General features: G+C 45.1%; 1 protein-coding gene across 2 annotated transcripts in view; it reads left to right on the top strand.

Moving 5' to 3' along the window:
- Positions 1 to 22477, top strand: part of SLC4A11 (solute carrier family 4 member 11) — a 759568-nt gene that overhangs the window by 254610 nt on the left and 482481 nt on the right. For both annotated transcript variants that reach the window (XM_069204998.1, XM_069204991.1), the window contains exon 6: positions 13012 to 13093. In XM_069204998.1, the coding sequence (XP_069061099.1) occupies positions 13012 to 13093 (82 nt within the window). The remainder of the gene's footprint in view (positions 1 to 13011; positions 13094 to 22477) is intronic.

Below are 22477 nucleotides of genomic sequence, written 5' to 3'. Positions count from 1 at the left end.
CGTAATGTGTGAACATCCCAGACTGTTTGCTGGAGCCCCATAAAGCATTTTAATCTTGGCTCCAGAGCCCACAAGAAGATCAAAAGGTACACTATCAGTTTTTACTTCAGCTCTGACTTCCCGCACAGACTTCATCGGATTCTGCTGCTTGATTTCATAATACTTTGGTTCTTTCTGTAAGTGTTTTAACACTTTTTGCTACCATATCATTATTTTCTACAGCATACACAATCACCCTTGTTCAGCAGTTCAGTTCAGTACATCCTGGCAAAATGCCCCCCAAAAACCCATGTTTGCTACATATCTTGTTTATTTCAGGCTTTATGCCTCTTAGAACCACATCGATAGCGTGTACAGTCTGTAGTTTGTCAGTCTCAATGTACTGTCTGTTCCCATAATCATTAATTTGCTAATACTGCATCACAATTACATGCGTTGTTAACTACAATAGTTAATTTCCTTGGTCTCCCCTTAGGAAGGTTGTGTATTGTTAGCAGTGTCAAAAACCTCCATTACTGATGCCATTGGTCAGCAATTCGCTGCTGAATTCTGTTCTGAGAGATTTCGCTAATTGCCGAAATTTGCACTAAACTGTTAACTCTTTGTACTTGTGGTATATATTCTGTGATACATAAACTATATGTACAACTGTAAAGGCATCACCACTGCATAAAGGAGCAGTTGTATATGTCAGTGGTTCCCAACCTGTGGTCCGGGGACCCCTGGGGGTCCGCAAAGCCTCCTCAGGGGGTCTGTGGCTGCTTAAAAAAATAAATAATATTAATAATTAGGTCCCCAACATTCAGTAATGGCTCAGTGGGGGGGTCCCCGGATTCCAATAAAGAGTAAGTGGTTGTCCCTGGGCTCCAGTAATGATAAGATAAAGTGGGGGTCCACAGAAGTCAAAAGGTTGGGAACCACTGGTATATGTGACGGTATGGATGGAACACTGGCAGCAAAAACGATTTTTTACTTTGAATTTGCCCACTGGGGTAATGAACTGTGTTTTATTATTTTGTTTGGCTTCAGCAACCCACGTGGGATATAAATTTTAAAATGTGTAGGACTACCTTTACCAGGATGCACTTTGCAGCTCACTTCAGGTCTAATGGGGAAAAAACTGGTATTCAATGGATATCAGGTGCATGCAATTAAATCTGCGGAGCAGCCAAGCAGTTGGCTTTTGAAAAAGGAATTAAGTGTTTGTTCTCTGCTGATGAAGGGATTAACCCAGAAACACGTGTCCAGAGATGTTTGTAAATGCAAGGCCTGAAATAATGAAAATGCTAAAGAATTCTCTGTAAGCTGCTGACTTTGTTACATTCCATAATGACCAGTTGCGAGTGCGCTTTTGGTCAGGACAACTCGTGTGTATGTGTGTGTATATATATATATGTGTGTATATATATATATATATATATATATATAAATAATGTGTGTATATGTATATTTATGTGTGTGTGTTCGATGGCATGTGTAGCTGCAGATACACATGCTGTGCACTGTTCCTGCCATCTAGTGTTGGGCTCGGAGTGTTATAAGTTGTTTTTCTTTGAAGAAGTCTTTTCAAGTCACGGGACCGAGTGACTCCTCTCTTTCGGCTCCATTGCGCATGGGTATCGACTCCATCTTAGATTGTTTTCTTTCCGCCATCGGGTTCGGACGTGTTCCTCTTCGCTCCGTTATTCGAATCGGGAAAAAAACTATAAATCCTCAAAGCGTCGGTATTGTTTGCGATCGGGAAACATCTTGCATCAGCACCGACGAGACAGTTTCGGTGGCCCTTCGGGGCTTCCGCGCCCAGCCGATGCCTGGTCGGCCCGAACACAAACATCGTCGAAGCCTAATGGACTGGACCCCTTTCCGTTTCTGCCTGAAGTGCCATGCTAAGTATCCCTATACAGACCAGCATCGGGTCTGTAATCTGTGTCTGTCACCAGAGCACAGAGAAGATACTTGCGAGGCCTGCAAGTCCTTTCAATCAAAGAAGACCTTGAGAGATCGGAGGGCGAGGCGAATGCTGATGGCGTCAAACTTCGGAACACCTCGACGTCGAAGAGGGGGAGATGGCTATCTCCATCCAAGGATCGGACTTGCACGACTGACGGAGACCAACCACCTACAGCAGGCCAACAAGTGAGGACACCTGCCCCGACCCAAGCCCACAGTCAGACTAAGAAACATAAGGCCTCGGGGACGCCACTGCCTGAAGGCCATGGCTCGACCCATCAAAACAAAGTGGTGACCAAGCAACACCTTCGGCACCGAAAAAGGCCAAAATCGTGCCAAAGTCTGCGGACTCGAGCCGAGAACCCAGCGTCAAAAAACCTCAACACCGACTTGTCGAGTCGGCAAAGCCTCGAAAGAGCCTTTTGGAGCAGAGGCCTTCCATCAGCATGGGCGTTTCGGTGACGAGAAAACCGGCTTTGGAGCCGAAAAAGACCTCGTACACCGTAGAACATGGGCTCTCTAAGCAGCTAAAAGAGAGGCACAGATTTGAGGAGGAAGTTCAAATTGAAGAGTTTGATCAAACGCAGGCAAGGATACAGATCCATAAGGATACTGGGAAGATCCAAACTGCCCCTCCTCTCAAACTCAAGAGAAAACTGGCTTTCCAGGAACAATCAGAGACTGATCAACCAAGAGCTAAAGTGGCCAGGGAAAAATCGCCGACTCGCCATTTTTCGCCAGAACTTTCTACCCCACATTCGCCACAAAGGACAGGGTCACCTATTGCCACACCCACTGCACACTGTGCAGTCGCAAGATGATGTAGACCCCTGGGACCTCTACGATCCCCTGTGTCGGACAATAGCCCTGAGTGCTACCCTTCAAAACCGTCTCCACCAGAGGATAGCACCTCATACACCCAAGTCTTGGCTAGGGCTGCTGCATTCCATAATGTTAGCATGCACTCAGAGCCATTGGAGGACGACTTCCTCTTTAATACCCTGGCCTCCACGAATGCCTCTTACCAGAGCCTGCCTATGATCCCAGGCATGCTTAAACATGCTCATCAAGTTTTTCAAGAGCCTGTGAAGGGGAGAGCCATCACACCGCGGGTGTAAAAGAAGTACAAGCCACCCCTGTCGAACCCAGTGTTCATCACACAACAGCTGCCCCCGGGCTCTTTAGTGGTGGAAGCTACAAGAAAAAGAGCCAACTCACAATCATCGGGAGATGCACCACCTCCAGATAAAGAGTCGGAAATTCGACGCAGCAGGAAAGAGAGTGGCGTCACAGGCTGCCAATCAGTGGCGTATTGCAAATTCTCAAGCCCTCGTCGCACGTTATGACTAAGCTCATTGGAACGAGATGAGTGATATCATCCAGCATCTCCCCAAGGAGTATCAAAAACGGGCTGAACAAGTGGTAGAGGAAGGACAGGCAATATCGAACAATCACATTTTTTCGGCATTAGATTCCGCAGACACTGCTGCAAAAACAGTGAACACAGCAGTCACAATTAGACGACACGCTTGGCTAAGGTCCTCAGGGTTCAAACCTGAGATACAACAGGCAGTACTGAACATGCCATTTAATCAGCAACAACTGTTTGGGCCACAAGTGGACACAGCCATCAAGAAGATGAAGGACACTGACACGGCCAAAGCCATGGGCGCACTCTACTCGTCCCAATATAGAGGGACATTCAGGAAACCGCAATATAGCGGAGGTTTCAGACAACAGCCTTCAGAGGCATCCACCTCTCAAGCAAAACCCACCTACCAATCCCAATATCAGAGAGGGGGGTTTTGCGGGTCCTTCAGGGGACAATTCCCAAGGTCAAGGGGAAAATTTCAGCCCACTAAGCAGGCCACTAATAACAAACAGAGACTTGCCCATCACCCTTCCCCAACACACATCACCAGTGGGGGGGTGGGGGGGAAGACTAACACTTTACCACAAACATTGGTCAGACATAACCACAGACACATTAGTCCTATCAATTATCCAACATGGTTACTGTATAGAATTCACACATTTTCCTCCAGATATTCCCCCAAGAGCGCACAGTCGGCGCACCATCTAGAGATGTTACAAATAGAAGTGCAAGCACTATGAAAACGAAACAAGCCATAGAACTAGTACCTCACCATCAAAAGGGAACAGGGGTTTATTCCCTATATTTCCTTATTCCCAAAAAGGACAAAACACTAAGACCAGTTTTAGATCTCAGGACTCAACATATTCATCAAATCAGAACACTTCCACATGGTCACACTACACAATTTAGTCCCCTTACTAAAACACGGAGAATACATGTCAACACTGGATCTAAAAGATGCGTATTTCCATTTCTCCAGTATTGGATCTTTCATAGATTCACATGCTTGAATCATCCCCGTCGTCGAGGTGGGAGACTCACGGTAAACTTAAATACATAAAGCAGTAAGTCAGTAAAAGTAAAACCAGTAGGCCCCAGTCGGCCTCATAGTGTATTTTACAGTCTATCAACTTTGTCTTGTGAAAAGACCCAAACTTCCGTATCAACCAATCAGGATTCAGCCCCTCCCAAACACTCCCAACAGAGGCTGAATTCCCTCAGATTTTCTACCGCACGTCGTGTGAAGGGAGTCTCCCTGAGCTCTGCTCAGTTTTTTCCTTATTTCTGACTGAAGATTGTTTTCTCTCAGGAAACTAGCTACACAGCTTTACCATGTCTGAAAAGACAAAGAAGGGTCTGTTCAGAGACTGTGACAATTGTGGGAAGAAGAGACTGCATATTGATGACCCCCACAAGAAGTGTATCTACTGCCTCCATCCAGACCACAAGGTGAGAGACTGCAAAATCTGTTGCACCTTTAGTCAAAAAACCCTCAAGGACCGTGAGGGTAGACTTCTCTTATGGCTGCAAAAACAGAAAGCCATAGAACATCCTTCCTCAGACGACAGCGAAGCGTCATCACAGGCTTCTCGCCCTCAGAAAAGAATAGGTGAGAGAAGTAGAGGGTCTGATGTACCACCAAGGAAGGTGCCCAAAAAGACAAAACAAGTCTCTACTGAGGCAAAAAAGGATGTTTCCCACTTAGAGACATTGAAACATTTGCCAAAAAAGGTTCATTCAGAACCTACTACGCTTTTGCATCGAAAAAGCACCTAAAAAAAGGCATCCCTGTCTGTCACCCCAAAAAGAGCCAGAAAAAGTCTCTTCAGGGAAAAAACAACCGTCGACGACCACCCCGTCGACGACGGTGTCGACGGTACCATCTACTACAGTATCGTCGACGTTCACAACACGGGTCTCGCCGATGATTGACGTCGTCGCCGTTATCGTCGACGATGATAATTACGGGAATTTTTTTTAAGAAAGCTTTGTCGGCAACCACATCGTCGACGGCGGAGGCCTCCTGGGTTCACCAATCGACCAGGACACTCCCATCTATGAAGCACCTCTCAATGAGGTTTAAAAAGGGCACTGCCGACGACGGCACCTACAGAAGATACGTCGACGAAACAACCGTCGTCTATAAAGGGCCCATCGACGAAAGACCCGTCGACGAAGGACCCGTCAGTGAAGACGCCGTCAATGACGGAACCGTCGACGAGAGAGTCATCGAGACAACCGTCGACGAGACATCTGTCGACGAGGGAACCGTCGACGATCATATTGTCCACAGCACTAACAGTGTATAAGCCATCCACCTACCTGGATACTTCGCCGCACCATTCCTCATATCATCAGGACGACTCCAACAGGTTCTTACCCCTTTCACTTATTAACATGGGGGACAATGCATCTAATATTCTGCCAATTCATACCTCACCAAGTAAAGTGTTGCCATACCCACCACAGCATCTTTTAGATGATGATGCATACTCTCAAAACGATGGAATGTTTGGGGCAGCTAGTAGCCCGTCTCAACTCAATGTCAAATGCCAAGAGTTTGATGATGAGGAGAATCAGAATTACCAGCCTAGTTATGCCTCAACATCCTATCCACAGGCAGAACAACCATCGCCCCTCGCTATGCCTAGCACACTAGTAGCAGATCTGCAATATATGTTGAATGACTACTATAAAAGGTTTCCACCATCAACTCAGTCCACGCCACCTAGACCTGAGAGCTACCAGACACCTCGTCAAACTCAGACTATTAATCTTTCGGAAACACCACAGGCTAGCATACCGGTAACTAGCCAAACTCAGGAAGCTCACCCCTCGTCAGACGACGAAAGGGAAGAGGGTGAGCTAAGAGATTCGGCGGCTAGTGAATGGGATGATTATCTCGTCCCCACACCATCTCCACCGCCAGCAGGTCCGGTAGATTCTCCTCCAGAGGACATAGGAGGTTTCCATAATTTAATAGAGAGGGCGGCAAAACGTTTTGGCCTTGCAATTGTTTCTCATGAAACCGAATGTTTTTTGTACGACTTCAAAGAGCCATCAAAGAGATCGGTAAGAGCTATACCCATTGTAGATTTTTTATGGCAGGAGGGTTTGAAGGCAATGAAAAATCCGGCAACAGTGCCTTCACAAATGCCAAGGCTGGAGAAAAAGTACAAGGCCCCAGATGATTCTCCGGCCTGTCTAGTCTCACAGCCAAAACCTGATTGTTATATCACAGGCGGCTCAGCAACGTTCCAAAAACCCCTCCGCACCTATAGCGTCTCCCTCAGACAAGGAAGGGAGGAGATTAGACAATATCGGCAAGAAATTCTCCTCTGTTGCAGCGGTCACAGTTAAGGTGGCTAACTCTCTCGCCATCCTGGGAAGGTACGATCGCCAGATGTGGGCAGACATGTCTGCCTTTTTAGATCTACTGCCAGAAGACGTCAAGGTGGAAGCAAAAAAAGGTCTTGCAGGAGGGAGAAAGGGTCTCCGTGGAGATTATAGACACCGCAATAGACATTTCTCTCACTGGCTTCAGACAATTAGCTGGCGCAGCAGTCCTGCGCAGGCAAGGCTGGCTTAAGGCTACTTCATTCAGACCGGAAGTCCAGAGTAGTGTTCTCGACATGCCTTTTGATGGAGAAAGTTTGTTTGGTAAACATGTCGACGACCTGTTGCAGGCTATCAAAACAGATACCGATACGGCAAAATCCCTAGGTACCCTGCAATATAAAAAACTACCTTTTCGTGGAGCAAGGGGTAGAGGAAATTACTCCTTTCGAGGTGGATACCAACAGTACAGATCCCAATATCAGTCTTCCTCCACAGGATCACATCAGTACCACCAGCAACAGCAGCATTATAGATTACCACCGGCCGCAGCTTACAAACATCCAGCTAGAGGAAGAGGAGCTGCCCGGGCAGAAAACAATGACCCGCCGGTCATCTCAACGCTTCCCCACCCACATACACCGAGGGTCGGAGGTCGCATCACTTCCTATTTCCCCCAATGGAAGGCTATAACATCGGACAGATGGGTACTCGATGTAGTGGCCGGAGGTCATACTCTGGAATTCACACAAACACCACCAATTGTTCCTCCACCGGTCCCACCGCCTCCGAGGATGAACCAACTCCTCAAGGAAGTAAGAGTGATGCTGAGAAAAGGAGCGGTAGAACCAGTCCCTTTATCTCAAAAGAACAGAGGATTCTACTCCAGTTTTTTTCCTTGTAAAGAAACCCTCAGGAGACTGGCACCCCATCCTGGACTTGAGAGCACTAAACAAGTTTCTAAAGAAAGTCGTTCAGGATGATAACACTGCAAGATGTCCTGCATCTGTTAAATGCTGGAGATCTGATGGCATCCCTAGACCTCCAGGATGCTTATTTTCATATCCCCATATACCGCAACCATCGCAAATTCCTAAGGTTCAGAGTGGGGGGGTAATGACCTCCAATTCCGAGTTCTCCCATTCGGTCTCAAATCAGCCCCCAGAATCTTCACAATAATGTTGGCTCTGGTGGCAGCACATCTCCGCCAGTCAGGTATCCAGGTCTTCCCTTACCTAGACGACTGGCTTATAAAGGCACCCTCAAAGTCGCAAGTAAAAAGTCATATCTCCTATTGCCTTCAATTGTTACACAGGCTGGGGTTTGTAGTCAACTACCAGAAATCTCACTCCACCCCAAACAGGTATTAAGTTTCTTGGGAGCAATACTAGACACAGTCCGCAACAAAGCGTACCCATCTCATGAGAGGAAACAAAAGTTAACCTCCTTGGCAGACAGGCTCTCCAGAAAAGTTTTTCAGTCTGCATCTACAAATCATTGCTCGGGATGATATCATCATGCATTCCGCTAGTCCCAGATCGCAGGCTCCATATGTGACCCCTGCAAGAGCAATTGGACATACAATGGACCCAGGTCAACGGTTCCTTCGAAGACAAGATTCGCATAACGCCTCTAATGAAGAACACCATGAGGTGGTGGGCGACTCTAACCAATTTGTCAAACCGACTGTCATTCCTTCTTCAAACACCAAGTTACATAGTAACAACGGATGCCTCTCTCGAAGGATGGGGTGCACACTGTCGGGACCTGCAAATCAGCGGAACCTGGAATGCGAAAGAGGGTCAGCTCCACATCAATTACTTAGAACTCAAGGCAATACACTTCGCTCTAAAAGCTTTCTTGCCAAAGATACAAAATTCAAGCGTCTTAATCAGGACAGACAACACAACCAGCATGTTTTATCTAAACAAGCACGAGATCCCTGCAACTCTCGCAGCTAGCACAGCAAATCTGGACATGGGCCATCAAGCACAATATTTCACTCAAAGCGGAGCATGTGCCAGGACAAACCAATGTTCTAGCAGACACCCTGAGCAGGACAGTGATTCCTTATCACGAGTGGGAGCTAGACCAAAAAACTCTCAACAGCCTTTTTCTATTATGGGGCAAACCGAACCTAGACCTATTTGCCACTCTCGAGAACAAGAAATGCCAGTTCTACGCAAGTTGGCTTCCCCAAAAAGATTCGTGGGGGAATGCGTTTTCGATGAGATGGTCCGGAGTTTATGCCTACGCTTTTCCTCCGATCCCGCTCATTCCGAGAGTCATCAACAAACTGAAGTCAGAGGGGTGTCGCCTTCTGCTCATAGCTCCCAGATGGCCCAGACAAGTCTGGTACACAGAGCTCCTCATGCTCTCCGAACGGCCACATCTACGACTCAGACGGAGTCCGACTCTTTTAACGATGCACCAGGGACAAGTCAGACACCCAGATCCGTTGTCTCTTCGTTTGTCGGCTTGGCTCCTGAATACAATGAATACTTGTATCTCAACATTTCCCCGGAGTGTAGAGACATCTTGGCAAAAGCTAGAGCTGACACTACCAACAAAACCTATAAACTTAAATGGAAACGTTTTTGTATATGGTGTGCAGCAGAAGATATACATCCTTTGTCCTCTCCTCCAGAAAGGTACTTCCATATCTCCTGCTCCTGGCAAAATCAGGACTTGCATATTCCTCCATTCGGGTACATCTGGCAGCAATCTCCAGATACCGTAGATCACCACACAGTCTCATTGTGTTCCACAATAATTGTCAAGCAATTCATGAAGGGCCTTTTTCGGGTCTTCCCGCCAGTTAGAAAACCTCTGCCATTATGGTCCCTGAATGTTGTGTTGATGCAGCTCATGAAAGCTCCTTTTGAGCTGATCCACAAAGCTGATCTAAAATTCATTTCATGGAAAACAGCGTTACTGCTAGCTCTTACTTCAGCCAAAAGAGTCAGCGACATTCAGGCTTTCACTGTCACACAGCCTTTCCTCCAATTCACAAACTCAGGTGTGATCCTGCGAACAAATCCTAAATTCATCCCGAAAGTTCCCTCAACGTTTCACTTGAATGAACCAGTCATCTTAAAAACCATTTTTCCAAATCCGCAGACAGTAGCCGAAAAGACATTACATTTCCTTGATATTAAAAGATGTTTAAAGTTCTATCTACATGAAAGATACCAATACTGGAGAACTGCAGTTACAGGTAAGTAACTAATTTTCATACCCATCCATCCATTCATCTCACAGAAAGTACCTCAGGTTTGTCATACAGGGGAAACATTACCAATTCTAGGTATTGCCCTTTGGGATAACAGCCCCCAGAGTATTTACAAAATGCCTCGCTGTAGTAGCGGCCCATATAAGGAGACATCACATATTCCCATATCTCGACGATTGGCTAATAAAAGCCAACACTCAACAACAGTGTCAAAATCACACACAGTACGTAATAGATACCCTACACAGACTAGGGTTCTCTATAAATTACCAAAAATCACACTTACAACCATCCCAACAACAACAATACTTGGGAGCAACACAACACTCGGAGCGATTGCCACTCCAAGCCCACAAAGAGTACAATCATTCCAAACCATAGTATCAAACATACAACCAAATCAGCACTACAGTCAGATTTGTCATGAAACTCCTAGGCATGATGGCATCATGCATCGCAATTGTCCCAAACGCGCGGCTACACATGCGGTCCTTACAGCAGTGCCTTGCAAAACAATTGACGCAGGCACAGGGTCAACTCCAAGATCTAGTGTTGATAGATCGCCAAACACATTATTTGCTTCAATGGTGGAACCCTGTAAACTTAAACAAAGGGCGGCCTTTTCAAGACCCTGTGCCTCACGGCATTCTCACAACAGATGCATCAATGATTGGGTGGGGAGCACACCTCAACAATCACAATATACAAGGGCAATGGGACAGTCAACAAAAACAACTACACATAAATCACTTAGAACTGCTAGCGGTCTTCCTAGCACTAAAAGCATTTGAACCTCTTCTAGCTCACAAACACATTCTTGTCAAAACAGACAATATGTCAACAATGTACTACCTAAACAAACAGGGGGGTAACACACTCATCACAACTATGCTTCCTAGCACAAAAGATTTGGCATTGGGCAATTTACAGCAACATTCGCCTATTAGCGCAATATATCCCAGGCATTCACAATCAATTAGCGGACAATCTCAGTCGAGATCACCAGCAAACTCACGAGTGGGAAATACATCCCCAGATACTACAAGAATACTTTCACCAGTGGGGGACACCAGACATAGATCTGTTCGCAACAAAACTCAAAATGCCAAAACTTCACGTCCAGGTACCCACACCCTCAGTCCAAGGGCAATGCTCTATGGAGCAATTGGTCAGGGATATTTGCTTACGCTTTTCCCCCTCTCCCACTCATTCCTTTTCTAGTCAACAAACTGAGTCAAAACAAACTCAAACTAATACTCTTAGCACCAACGTGGGCACGCCCACCGTGGTACACAACACTGTTGAACCTCTCGGTAGTACCTCACATCAAACTCCCAAACAGACCAGATCTGTTAACACAACCCAAACAACAGATCAGACACCCTAATCCAGCAACGCTCCACCTAGCAATCTGGCTCCTGAAGTCTTAGAGTTTGGCTATCTAAATCTTCCAAATGAGTGTATGGAAGTCATTAAACAGGCAAGAAAACCTACCACAAGGCATTGCTATGCTTATAAATGGAAAAGGTTTGTTTTCTACTGCCAAGCAAACCAAATCTGACCGTTAGATGCCCCATACAAGACATTGTGGGTTATTTACTACACCTACAGAAAGCAAATCTTGCTTTTTCTTCCATCAAAATTCATCTCACTGCAATCTCTGCTTACTTGCAGATTAAACACACAATCACTATTTAGAATACCAGTTATTAAAGCCTTCATGGAAGGACTAAAGTGGATCATACGGCCAAGAACACCACTGGTACCCTCGTGGAATCTGAATATTGTACTTACACGACTCATGGGCCCAACCTTTGAACCCATGCATTCTTGTCAAATCCAATTCTTAACTTGGAAAGTAGCATTTCTAGTGGCTATCACCTCTCTACGAAGAGTTAGCGAAATACAGGCTTTCACTATTGAGGAACCCTTTATACAAGTACACAAACATAAAGTGGTTCTCCGCACAAATCCAGGTAATTTCACCGTTTCATTTAAACCAAACAGTGGAACTTCCAGTCTTCTTCCCACAGCCAGACTCAGTAGCAGAAAGAACACTGCATACAGACATAAAAGAGCTCTAATGTACTATATAGACAGAACAAAACCATTTAGGAAAACTAAACAATTGTTCGCATTCCAAAAAACCCATACTGGTAACCCTATATCCAAACAAGGTATAGCCAGATGGATAGTTAAATGCATACAGACTTTTTACCTAAAAGCTAAAAGAGAACTACTCATTACACCAAAGGCACACTCCACTAGGAAGAAAGGGGCAACAATGGCCTTTCTAGGTAACATACCAATGACAGATTTTTAAGGCAGCCACTTGGTCCACACCTCATACGTTTACCAAACACTACTGTGTAGATGTGTTAGCAACACAACAAGCCACAGTAAGACAGGCTGTACTAAGAACATTATTTCAAACAACTTCAACTCCTACGGGCTGACCCTCGCTTTTTGGGAGGATTATTGCTTTGTAGTCTATGCGCAGCATGTGTATCTGCAGCTACACATGCCATCGAACGGAAAATGTCACTTACCCAGTGTACATCTGTTCGTCGCATGTTCCGCTGCAGATTCACATGCGCCCTCCCACCTCCCCGGGAGCCTGTAGCACTTTGTTACATTTAAAATGTCTATTCCATTGCATGAACATCTTTCTTTCCACTCTATCACTCCTACCTTACCCTCTGCGGGAAAACAATCTAAGATGGAGTCGATGCCCATGCGCAGTGGAGCCGAAAAGGAGTCACTTGGTCCCGTGACTCGAAGACTTCTTCGAAGAAAAACAACTTGTAACACTCCGAGCCCAACACTAGATGGCAGGACCTGTGCATAGCATGTGAATCTGCAGTGGAACATGTCACGAACAGATGTACACTGGGTAAGTGACATTTTATATATATATATATATATATATATATATATATATATATATATATATATAATGAAGGAATAAAATTGTGTTCAGTTATATTTCAGTTTTGCAGAATGAATGTGCCAGTGTTAACAGCATTCACTTGAAAATAATGGATTCACAGTGCGGAATATTAATGTTTTATTAGCTTCAACAATGTTTAAGATGCCAATATTTTCTTTTTTGCAGTTCATCTCCTTTCAGACACAATTCAAGGAGTAACTGCAACTGCCACGGGTGTGCAATACCAGCAATCCTGGCTTTGTATCATGTAAGTAATGTAGCCTCTCAGCAGTAAAATTAATAACATTTTAATCATTAGAAATGTAAACCTTTTTTGTAGATTGTGTATACCTAGACAAATAATTATTTGAATGTAGTTATTGTACTTAACTAGCTGACAGTGCTAGAAAAGCTAAATCCGGACAGTGGGTCATTGTGTATATATAATCTGTTAGGCAGTTTTGTTCTTGCAAAAAACACATTCCATAATAAAGATGCAATTTTATTGCCTTAGCCATTTCCACACTATTGAATATCTGTTTACATTTATTGTGGTAAATTGTCAAAGGCCAGAAACACTTTCTTATTAATTTACATAGTACAAGAAATCACTTGTGTTTAAAGCCACTGCACATTTCCAAAATATCTATTGTGATCATTTAAAGACCAAACAGCAGGATATCTAACAAGGTTCGTAGCCTTTGAGTACTTTGATGTCTTCAAGACCCACCTTTAAACATTTTTATTTTGCATTTTAAAATGTATTACAAGAAGTATATTCCTGCTTTGTCAGCAAGTGATTTGAACCCTAGCTTGTGTTTAGTTTGTTCTGTTGTGTCATCTATTGCCTCAGGTTTTCTTAAAATATTTCACTGATGGGTCATCAAGGCAGCTGTTCATATTGTGTTAAATATTATGAAACAATGATAGCCATCAATATGCATTTCCAAAATGTTTTCCGTCTGCTTCCTCTGTGTCATAGCTTCTTGGCTAGAATTGCACAAATACCACATCCATAACACACAGACGAAAAATAGATTGGTTAAAATTTGTGAATCAGAAAAGTTCACTAGGTGGCATATGTGGGCTCTGCAATGGGATCTGAAGTCCCAGTGGCAGTGGCACCAGGAGGATCTCTTGGACCAAGTCCAGATTTTTCAGAAGGCTGCATAAGATATGCAGTGCTAGCTGCTGGACTACAATTGGATCAGTGGCATACTTGTCCCTAACCTGCCCAGAGCTGACAGTGGTGACCAATGCATCACTTCTGGGCTTGGGTGCCATCTGGGAGAGGTGTGGCATCTGCTTGGCATTGAAAGCCTTTTTATCATTCATCAGAGGGAGACTGGTTCAAGTGTTCTCAAATAACATTCCTGTCATGTGGTACTGCAACAAGCAAGGCAAGATGCAGTTGTGTACCCTGTACCCAGACGCTCTGGACATCTGGATGTGGCTGGAATGTCAGGATTTTCCAGATGCTGCAATACCTGGTAGGATCTTTGAACAACAGGTCAGACGGACTCCGCCGTCAGCACTTAGAAGATCATAAAAGTTGTGCATGGTCTTTTCCGCAAATGAGAACATTGCCCCAGTCTGTTCGCCACCACTGGTAGGACGCACTATCCGCATTTCTGCACATTGGGCTTTCGAAAGTGGTTCTAGCATGGAGACTTGTTTGGAATCTTTGGACTCCTGTATGCTGTCCTGCCGATTCCACTCCTAGCCTGAGTTATGCAGGTCATCAAAGACGACCAGACCCAAGTCATCCTTGTGGCAGGGGATAGAGCATGCAGTGTGTGGAATCCTGAACTCCAGGGCATGAGCATCTGTTCATTGAACAGGATGTCTCCTTGAGTATATTCTGTCGCTGGGCAGGGTCCTGACCCTGAGACTTCACACCCTCCTTCCATGCCTGGAGATTGACAAGCAACAGTTGAACACTTCTGCGATCCCTCTGGAGGTCATGGATGTCATCCTGGCAGCCAGGTGTCCCTCTATCAATTCTGTATACACTTGACATTGGGGCAAATTGAAGGCATGCCAAGCTGTTTGAGGTTTTATTGTTCGAGTTGTCCCTCCCATAGCAAGGTCTTGCTTTGGGAGTTATTAAAGGGTACCAGTCAGCTATTTCAGCCTTTTTTTTCCAGTTGCTGGACCATCCTTTGTTTGAATTCCCAGTTGATGCTTTCTTTAAAGAACCACAACATTTGGTTCCTTCCTTTATTATGCACCAGTGCAGAAAATTTAACCCTTTTCATGTGTTAGCTATTCAAACTATCCATGGTTGTCTCATGTTCCTCACTTTTATGACTCTGCTCCTGTTTCAGTGACATCAGTACTTCCACAACATCAGTACAGTGTGTATGCAAGCTTCAAGCCCTCTTCATTAACCCTCTGTATACAACTTTCTACCCAGATGAGCTGATTCTTCAGACGAATGCCTCCTTTTTGTCACTCCCTTTCCCCTTGGACAAACCAATTTTCCAACATTTTTTCCATCCCTCTGAGGAGGAGAGGCAACATCAGCTGGCTCCAAAAATGCCTTTCAGTTTCTACATCCATTGTACCGGAGAACACAGAGTGGACGATAAGCTCTTTGTTGGGTTCACTGGAGCAGAGAAAGGAAAAGCATTTATTTTTGCATTTCTTTTTGCATCATATTCTGCATCATAATCTGCTATTCATTAGTAAAGAAGTAGCCTCCTGAAGGCTTGCGGGCTCATTCAACTGGTGCCAAAGCTGCTTCTACTTGGTTGGCACATCCGGAGTGCCTGCCCTCAATATTTGTCTGGCTACTACATAGGTGTTTATCCATACCTTCTCAAAACAGTACTGTCTGGGCAGCCAGGTCCGTCGGGACTGGTACTTTGCTCATTTGGTCCTGCAGGTCGTTCTGGTGGAGCCAGTTGGGACCCATCTCCTGGTCCGACTGCATCAATAGTACTTGCATCGACACACAGATTGCCAATACAGTGTGAATACAACTTTTAACCCCACAAAGTGCTTTGAGGATGGCTTGACTAAACCTCCATTCTACATCAACAGTTTTATGGAAAGTATAGGAATACAGAGCCACCTTCTCTACTATACTTGCCCACACCTTGAGTAAGCCCTAGGTCTGCTAGTCACAATGCAGCGCTGAACACGTGTTCGCTGATAGCTTAGAATTTTGCTGATGGTGCCCAATCTTGATATGACAGCTGAACAAGGTTTGGACAAGACCATAATCATAACAAGGTGTGGTATAGGAATTTGATATATTTACTTTATACTAAACAAAGATTCTATAATGAAGAATATATATTGGAGTAAGCCATAACGCAGCAATTGTTTTTTGGTGTCAACATCACCTTTATTTCTTGAAGTTGTTCAGAACTAGGTTCAAGGGCTCCTATCTAGATTAGATGCACTGCCACATAGACTAGAAATATTCCTGTTCTATTAGGATATTAAGATAGTTCTGTTTTTTGCCTAATAGGTCTTGTATTCTCAGCACCTCTTGTGAGGTATTGCTTTGATATCTATTCTAAGCTGATAAATCTACATTTAGAAGTCTTATCAGAAGAACAATTTGATTACTTTTGGTAATGCCTTTTCTGACATCATATTCCTCACTAACCCACCCGTCCTCCCCATTCTGTGAACTGGACTCTTTTCTCTGCACACTGGTCACAGCTAATGATTTTGGCTCTGCATGAGCGGTCGTAGTCAAGAAAGCAACTGCTTGCATGGGTGGTAGCTTTCTGGGCAAGCACATGTCACATCTGGTGCAAACAACGTCAACGTGGAGTTGCAGGCATCACCTCCTGGTGTGCAGGTGTATTGCTTCAAAGTTTTCCAGACTCAGCCTGGGAAATATTCTAGTATGAGGAATGTGGTTCGTTTCTACCAGAAAATGTTACTTGTTCATTGGAATGCCTGATCAGGAACTTTGTCAACATACTCATGATTCTCATTGTGAATAAACCATTGTGCTAACATTTTTGTGGACACTGTTAACATAAGTGCGTGAGATGGCCAAAAAGAATGCAACTTCAAAAGCATTTTATTCTCTCATCAGCCAGACATGTTACTCCGATTCAAGCCCTTAGTAACCTTTAATTCTTGTCTATTTACTTTAGAATCAGTCATTGTATTTTACCACATATTGCTCAAGCTTAGACCTGGGGAGCCAGGTTTACAGACTTTTTAAGGACGAATTGCATAAAGTATATAAATATAGATTGTCACTGTAAGTTCTGGTCTATTTCATTACTGGCCATTTCATGGTTAATTGAAATGGTGAGTAACAATCTCCTCAAACATCTAAAAACCAGTCATTTCAGTGAGGTAATTCCCGCTCAATGACATGGCACCACAGTAATGTTTGGAACCAAGAACGTTTGTTGGGCCCAAAATCTTAACCTTATTCATCACCCTTTTTTAGGGCCGAGCCTGCGTTGCATGCGCTTGCGCATGCCTATAGCAGGGAGACTCTTTTGTATTTAGAAAAGGGCTCGGAGCCCTGTCAACTTCACGTCAGTGCTTTTTATTGGTTCGTGGGCTTCCCTAATAAAATCTGCTTGCCTTCATTAGTCGAAGGCACACATAGGTCATGCCTTTTCCAGTGGCAAGCCCTCCTCGAGCGCAGCGACCAAGTACAGAAAACATGCGAGGCTCGCTGTTTTCCATCGGGCTCGTGGACTTTTTTTTTCTCTAATTTAGAGCGCGATCTCGCTTGGCAGAAGTCGAGCGCTTTACATACTTGATTTCTCTTTTTCGTGTTATGTACATAAATGCACTTTTGCCCAATAGGTGAAAAGTCGGGTTAAGAGTTTACAACGCGATCAGCTCTAACATGAGCAAACGCGAGACCCGTCGCATTGTAAATGCTTGTTAGTTGTTACTGCTAGAAACACATGGTAAGACAGATTTGTTAAACTGGTAAATCCTTCAGGAATGTGTATTGCTTAACATTGGTTGTGGAGTTTATTATTCTTTCTCTGTTAGACTCTTCCTTGGTGCCAGGTTATCATGTTCCTGCCTTAGGTGGTCAAATCTGTGCTGTATCTTTAAATTTATTTTTCCATTTATTTTCTTTCTTCACCTCTGGATATCTAGGTTCTGGGTAAATGCAGGCATATTTCAGGACTTTGCTGTTCTATTTAATTTGGGATATGCTGGTAGCCTCCCAACTGTACAGAACACCATTCTCCCCTCAACTGAGACTGCAGTGAGGATGGTATACAATTACATTTTATGAATTTGATGAAGATTCTCATTTTTTAGGGTTGAGTGCAAAGCTCTGTCACTGGTGTAATCTCCCTATTGGCTTTTAACCATGGCCATCAGTTTGGTTGGTTTGTGGTCTTGCCTTTTTAAAATTTGCTTCATTTCCTTAATGAAAGCCATGCATCTGTCATGTCTTTTCCGGTGTATAGCCCTCCTTGAGTGCACCGGCCAACTACTGAAACCATGAGGCTCCATGTTGTCCGTATGGTTTTTGGACTACATATTCTCTTTATTTCGCAGGCAGCGCAATCTCGCTGGGCAGTAGTCGAGCGCTTTGCATGACATCAACCCTGTTACATGGCTAATTGCACTTTTGCTGGTTACATGGATAATTGCACTTTTGCCAATATGTTTCACTGCGAGCGAACTTCTGTTTCCTTTTGTGTGTCCATCATCTTCATGGAGCAGTAGGCTCACTTATGTGAATCTGTTTTACTTTTCAGTTTGTGGCAAGAAAAGTCCGGTTAGGAGTTTACAACGCTTATAGTTCTAACTCGAGCGAACGTGAGACCTGTTGCATTGCAGATGCTTGTTTAACCTTCCTGACTTGCATGCTGAACACTAGTTTAATCCCTTATAATCTGGCTATTTCGGCCAGGGCCTCTATGATAGCTAGAGCTGTTTGATTCCTTTTTATGGGGCATAATTGGGTGACAGTGAGGAGCCTCACCCTTGCTGTGTGAGGCTTTCTCTTTGTATCTCCATTCCTTAATGTTAAGTAACAAATGTTTCTGAGATAATTAATTCGAATTTTCTCAACTTGAACAGGACCGTGGAAGGTGCAGCTTTGCCTATAACATTGTGGTCTTTCTTGCCATAGTCCCAAAGTGAAAACCATGTTTCAATATCACCTTGTCTTCACCCTGCATTTGATGCTACCAAATGATAACAAAATAGATTGAGCCACACCAGTGCCACCCAAGAGCACCTGGCCATGCTGTAATGTTTTATGTTTTGTTTTATTGAATTGTTTATAAATCTCTTGCTTTCCTTTACCTCTTTGGTGGTGAAAGGTTATGAGACCGAGGGTTCTTTATTAATTGTTTGGTGTGCAGAGTGACAGTTAAATGGGTGAGTTGATACAGACCCAATTACTGCGCACACTCTTGGATAGCTGAGCTGCAACTACAAAAAACTGTCTATTTTCACTTCTGATGATTCCTAGTTTTTCCTACACATACTCCAACCACTCCTTAAAGAAACCTTCAATTTTCTACTCCTGAGGAGCCAGTGATTCAGTTCTTCAAGCTACTGTTCCAGCAATGGGCAGTGTAGATTGCTCCAGAACTGACCTTCAACAGACTTGATAAGACATTGGAAATCCACCCTTGCTCATCATCAATGCCCACTCAACCAAAAAATCACTGTCAATAATGGAAACCTGACTTCATAACTCGTCAACTGTCTTCAATAACTTTCACAGAACTTCAAAGCATCAAGTTCCAATCATTTGAGAGCATAGCTTTCAAAAGGACAGCTCATTTGTTATTAAAATAGTCAGTAACCTGTTGGGAGATAGTATTTCACCGTGTGACAGATTTCTTGAACTGGCCCTTCATATACAGTTGTTCCCCTATTTCAGGCAAGGTTCAAGTCTGAGTACAATCAGTTCTGCTTACCCAAACCTGTATGGTCCTTCTAGTAGGTGATAAAGAAGCCATCTCTGTTGTCACTCTTAGAATTCAATTACATCTTATAGACATCACCATCTGTGTTAGAATTTGGAGAGCAGACCTTGATGGTCTCCTTTTTGTAAAACTGCTCTCAGCGTTTGGCAGATTTAAGTCAAACCTTATTTTGTACAGGGGACTTCTCTTTTCTACTAGTTTAACCCATGAACGTGCCCTGTGTCAAATTGATATGCTTCTTTAACAGTGCTGATTGCAGTGCATGTCCAGGCAAGATGGCTGGTGGGACGTGTTTCTAGGAAGCTCCTTGCCACCCCCATCTTGCATTATGCTGCTGTCTGACGATCAGGAGAGCCCTCCAAGATGGGGTTTGAGGCTCTGACTCTGGCAGCAGCTTCTGTTCCCCAATTGGGGAGCTGGGGGCAGCCTGGCGGTGAGTAGAGCCCCGGCTTGGGCCGCATGGTGCTTGACTGGTGGCAGAACCTTGTCTGGCCGGCCTGCCTTTCTGGGGGCCGCGGATAAAGAGGGTGTTTGAGGTCCCTGGATTGGAAGAGCGTGAGGTGGACTGGAGTCTGGGCCCGTGAGGAGGATAGCGGGTCCCTGGCGTGAGCAGGCCCTATTCTTTAGACTTCCATCCTTGGTGGGCCCCTCAATTGAAGTGTCTGGAGGTCCTCAAAGGAGTCTTGCTGCAGTGATTGGAGGCCCACACGTGGCTCACTGGGTCAGGTGGAGGAGGGGCCCGGGCTGGCGGTCGAGTGCCAGTGGTCCGTGCCTCAGGCCTGCTGTGAGGTTGACCTGCGGGGTGGGCTGCAGCCCATGGGGGTTGCAGAGGAAATGCTGTGCCTTGGTGTGTAGGGCAGACAGGGTGGGCCCCCCAGGATTGGATGGTTGTGGGGCTGTAGAAAGACAGACCAGTGGTGAAATACATATATCTGGAGACCGGGCGGAGATTGGTAACCCCTAACTGGACCAGTGCTGCTCATGGATAAGCGTGCAGGTAATGGTTATCTGTCATTTTAGGATTGAGAGGAGTGATGTTATAGTGAGCGGGGAGCGGGTCGGATCCTGTATTGGCGCAGAGTCCCATTGTACTGTAAGAGTTGAGGGGAGCATTGTGATGCCTGGGATCTTTGGCCTCCTCATTGGAGTTGGCTGTGGGTGCTGTCTCACTTTCCCACTGTTGATGTTATGGATTCTAAAGCGTGAGGTGGAATCGCCCACTGTATTGCATATTCAGAACGCTGAGGGCACACAGGTGACCAATAGAGATATTTTAAGTATACTGGCAGAGCATTTGTAAACTATTGCAAGCTGGCATTGTTTAAAAGGATTGGTTTCCTGTTGAGCTTTTCCACACATGCTCCTCCCTATTGGCAATGTTTGAAGAAGCCCGCGTGCAGGCATTTTGCGAGAGTCGCTGTGGCAGGGTATTGTTTGTCTCATGTTTAAGCCTGGGGGTGATTCGAGCGATCCCTCTTCCTACCGACTGCTTACAGTGTTGAATAGTGATGGCAAGATCTGTTGTAAGATATTAGCTACTAGACTGCGAGGAGTGGTTCGGGGGTTGGTTCACGAAGACCAATGTGGATTTATACCTGCTTGGAGTATGACTTTTAATTTACGTCGTTTGGCGCATGTTCTGCATGAAATCATGGATGTGGCAAAAAAATTGGCGGTGGTGTCTTTAGACCTAGGAAAGGCCTTCAGTACTGTGGAATGGAACTACCTTCCCCTGCGGGGAATGGGGTTTGGCCCAAACTTCTGTTCTTGGGTTCGCTTGCTCTATTCTAATCTTGAATGCAAGTCCAGGTGGAAGGGGAGCTCTCGGAATCGTGGGTGATTGACAGGGGTGTTCTCTTTCGCCGCTCCTCTTTCTCTTGCGGGGGAGCTGGCACCTTGGGGAATTCAGGTGGGGCTTGCCACTCACATCATTTCCTTATACACGGACAGTGTGCTGGTATACCTTCAGTCGCCGGATATATCAGGCCCTCTCTTGTTGCAGCTGATGGGGGAGTTTGGGGCCATGTCTGAACTCCGGGTGAATATGCATAAATTGCTCCTGTTCCCGCTGGGTGTGCTTCGTGGCAGGTGGCTGGAGATTTGCAGGTGGTGGGTCTCTGCTGGGAGTTGGAGACTTTCAGGTATTTGGGCATATTGGTGACCCATGCTGCAGTGGCACACGAGACATGTAACATGGAAAGGAAAGAGTGATGCCAGACCTGCAGCGCTCAGTTCTGTTTTGGAGTAAGCTACAACAACTCTGACAGGAAGAGCAGCTATTGTGAAGATGGTGTTTCTTACGTGCTGTCTTTACCTAGTACAAAATTCACGGTTTCCACTGTCCCTTTGGCTATTTGCTCGGTAGGGATAGCTTGTTAGTTTCGCTGATTTGGGCAGGACGCTGTAGTAGTGGGTCCTTGTCAACACTACACAGGGATCTGGAGGATGTGGGGTTGGCGATTCCTACTATTAGGCTATATTTCTATGCTGTGCACTTGCAGTATGCTGTGAAGTGCCTGACTGAGTCGGATGGCTGGGGAAAGAAACGTTTTGAGGGCCTGCTGGGCACTGATATGATAGCGCACATCCTGATGAAAGGTAGACGGTCCGAGACAATTGTTCCTTACCTGGCTCAGAATGCTGCTCTGATTTGGAAGCAGGTCATTAAGAAGGTGCTCTGCCGTGCCCTGTCTGAAAGGGGACTCAAGTGGTGGGACCTAGCTCCCTTCCATGATATTGATGACTACATGTCT

Source organism: Pleurodeles waltl, chromosome 1_2 (assembly GCF_031143425.1).
Source record: "Pleurodeles waltl isolate 20211129_DDA chromosome 1_2, aPleWal1.hap1.20221129, whole genome shotgun sequence".
NCBI lineage: Eukaryota > Metazoa > Chordata > Amphibia > Caudata > Salamandridae > Pleurodeles > Pleurodeles waltl.
Note: the sequence above shows the minus strand (reverse complement) of the source record. Positions and strands in the feature narration are given on the sequence as shown.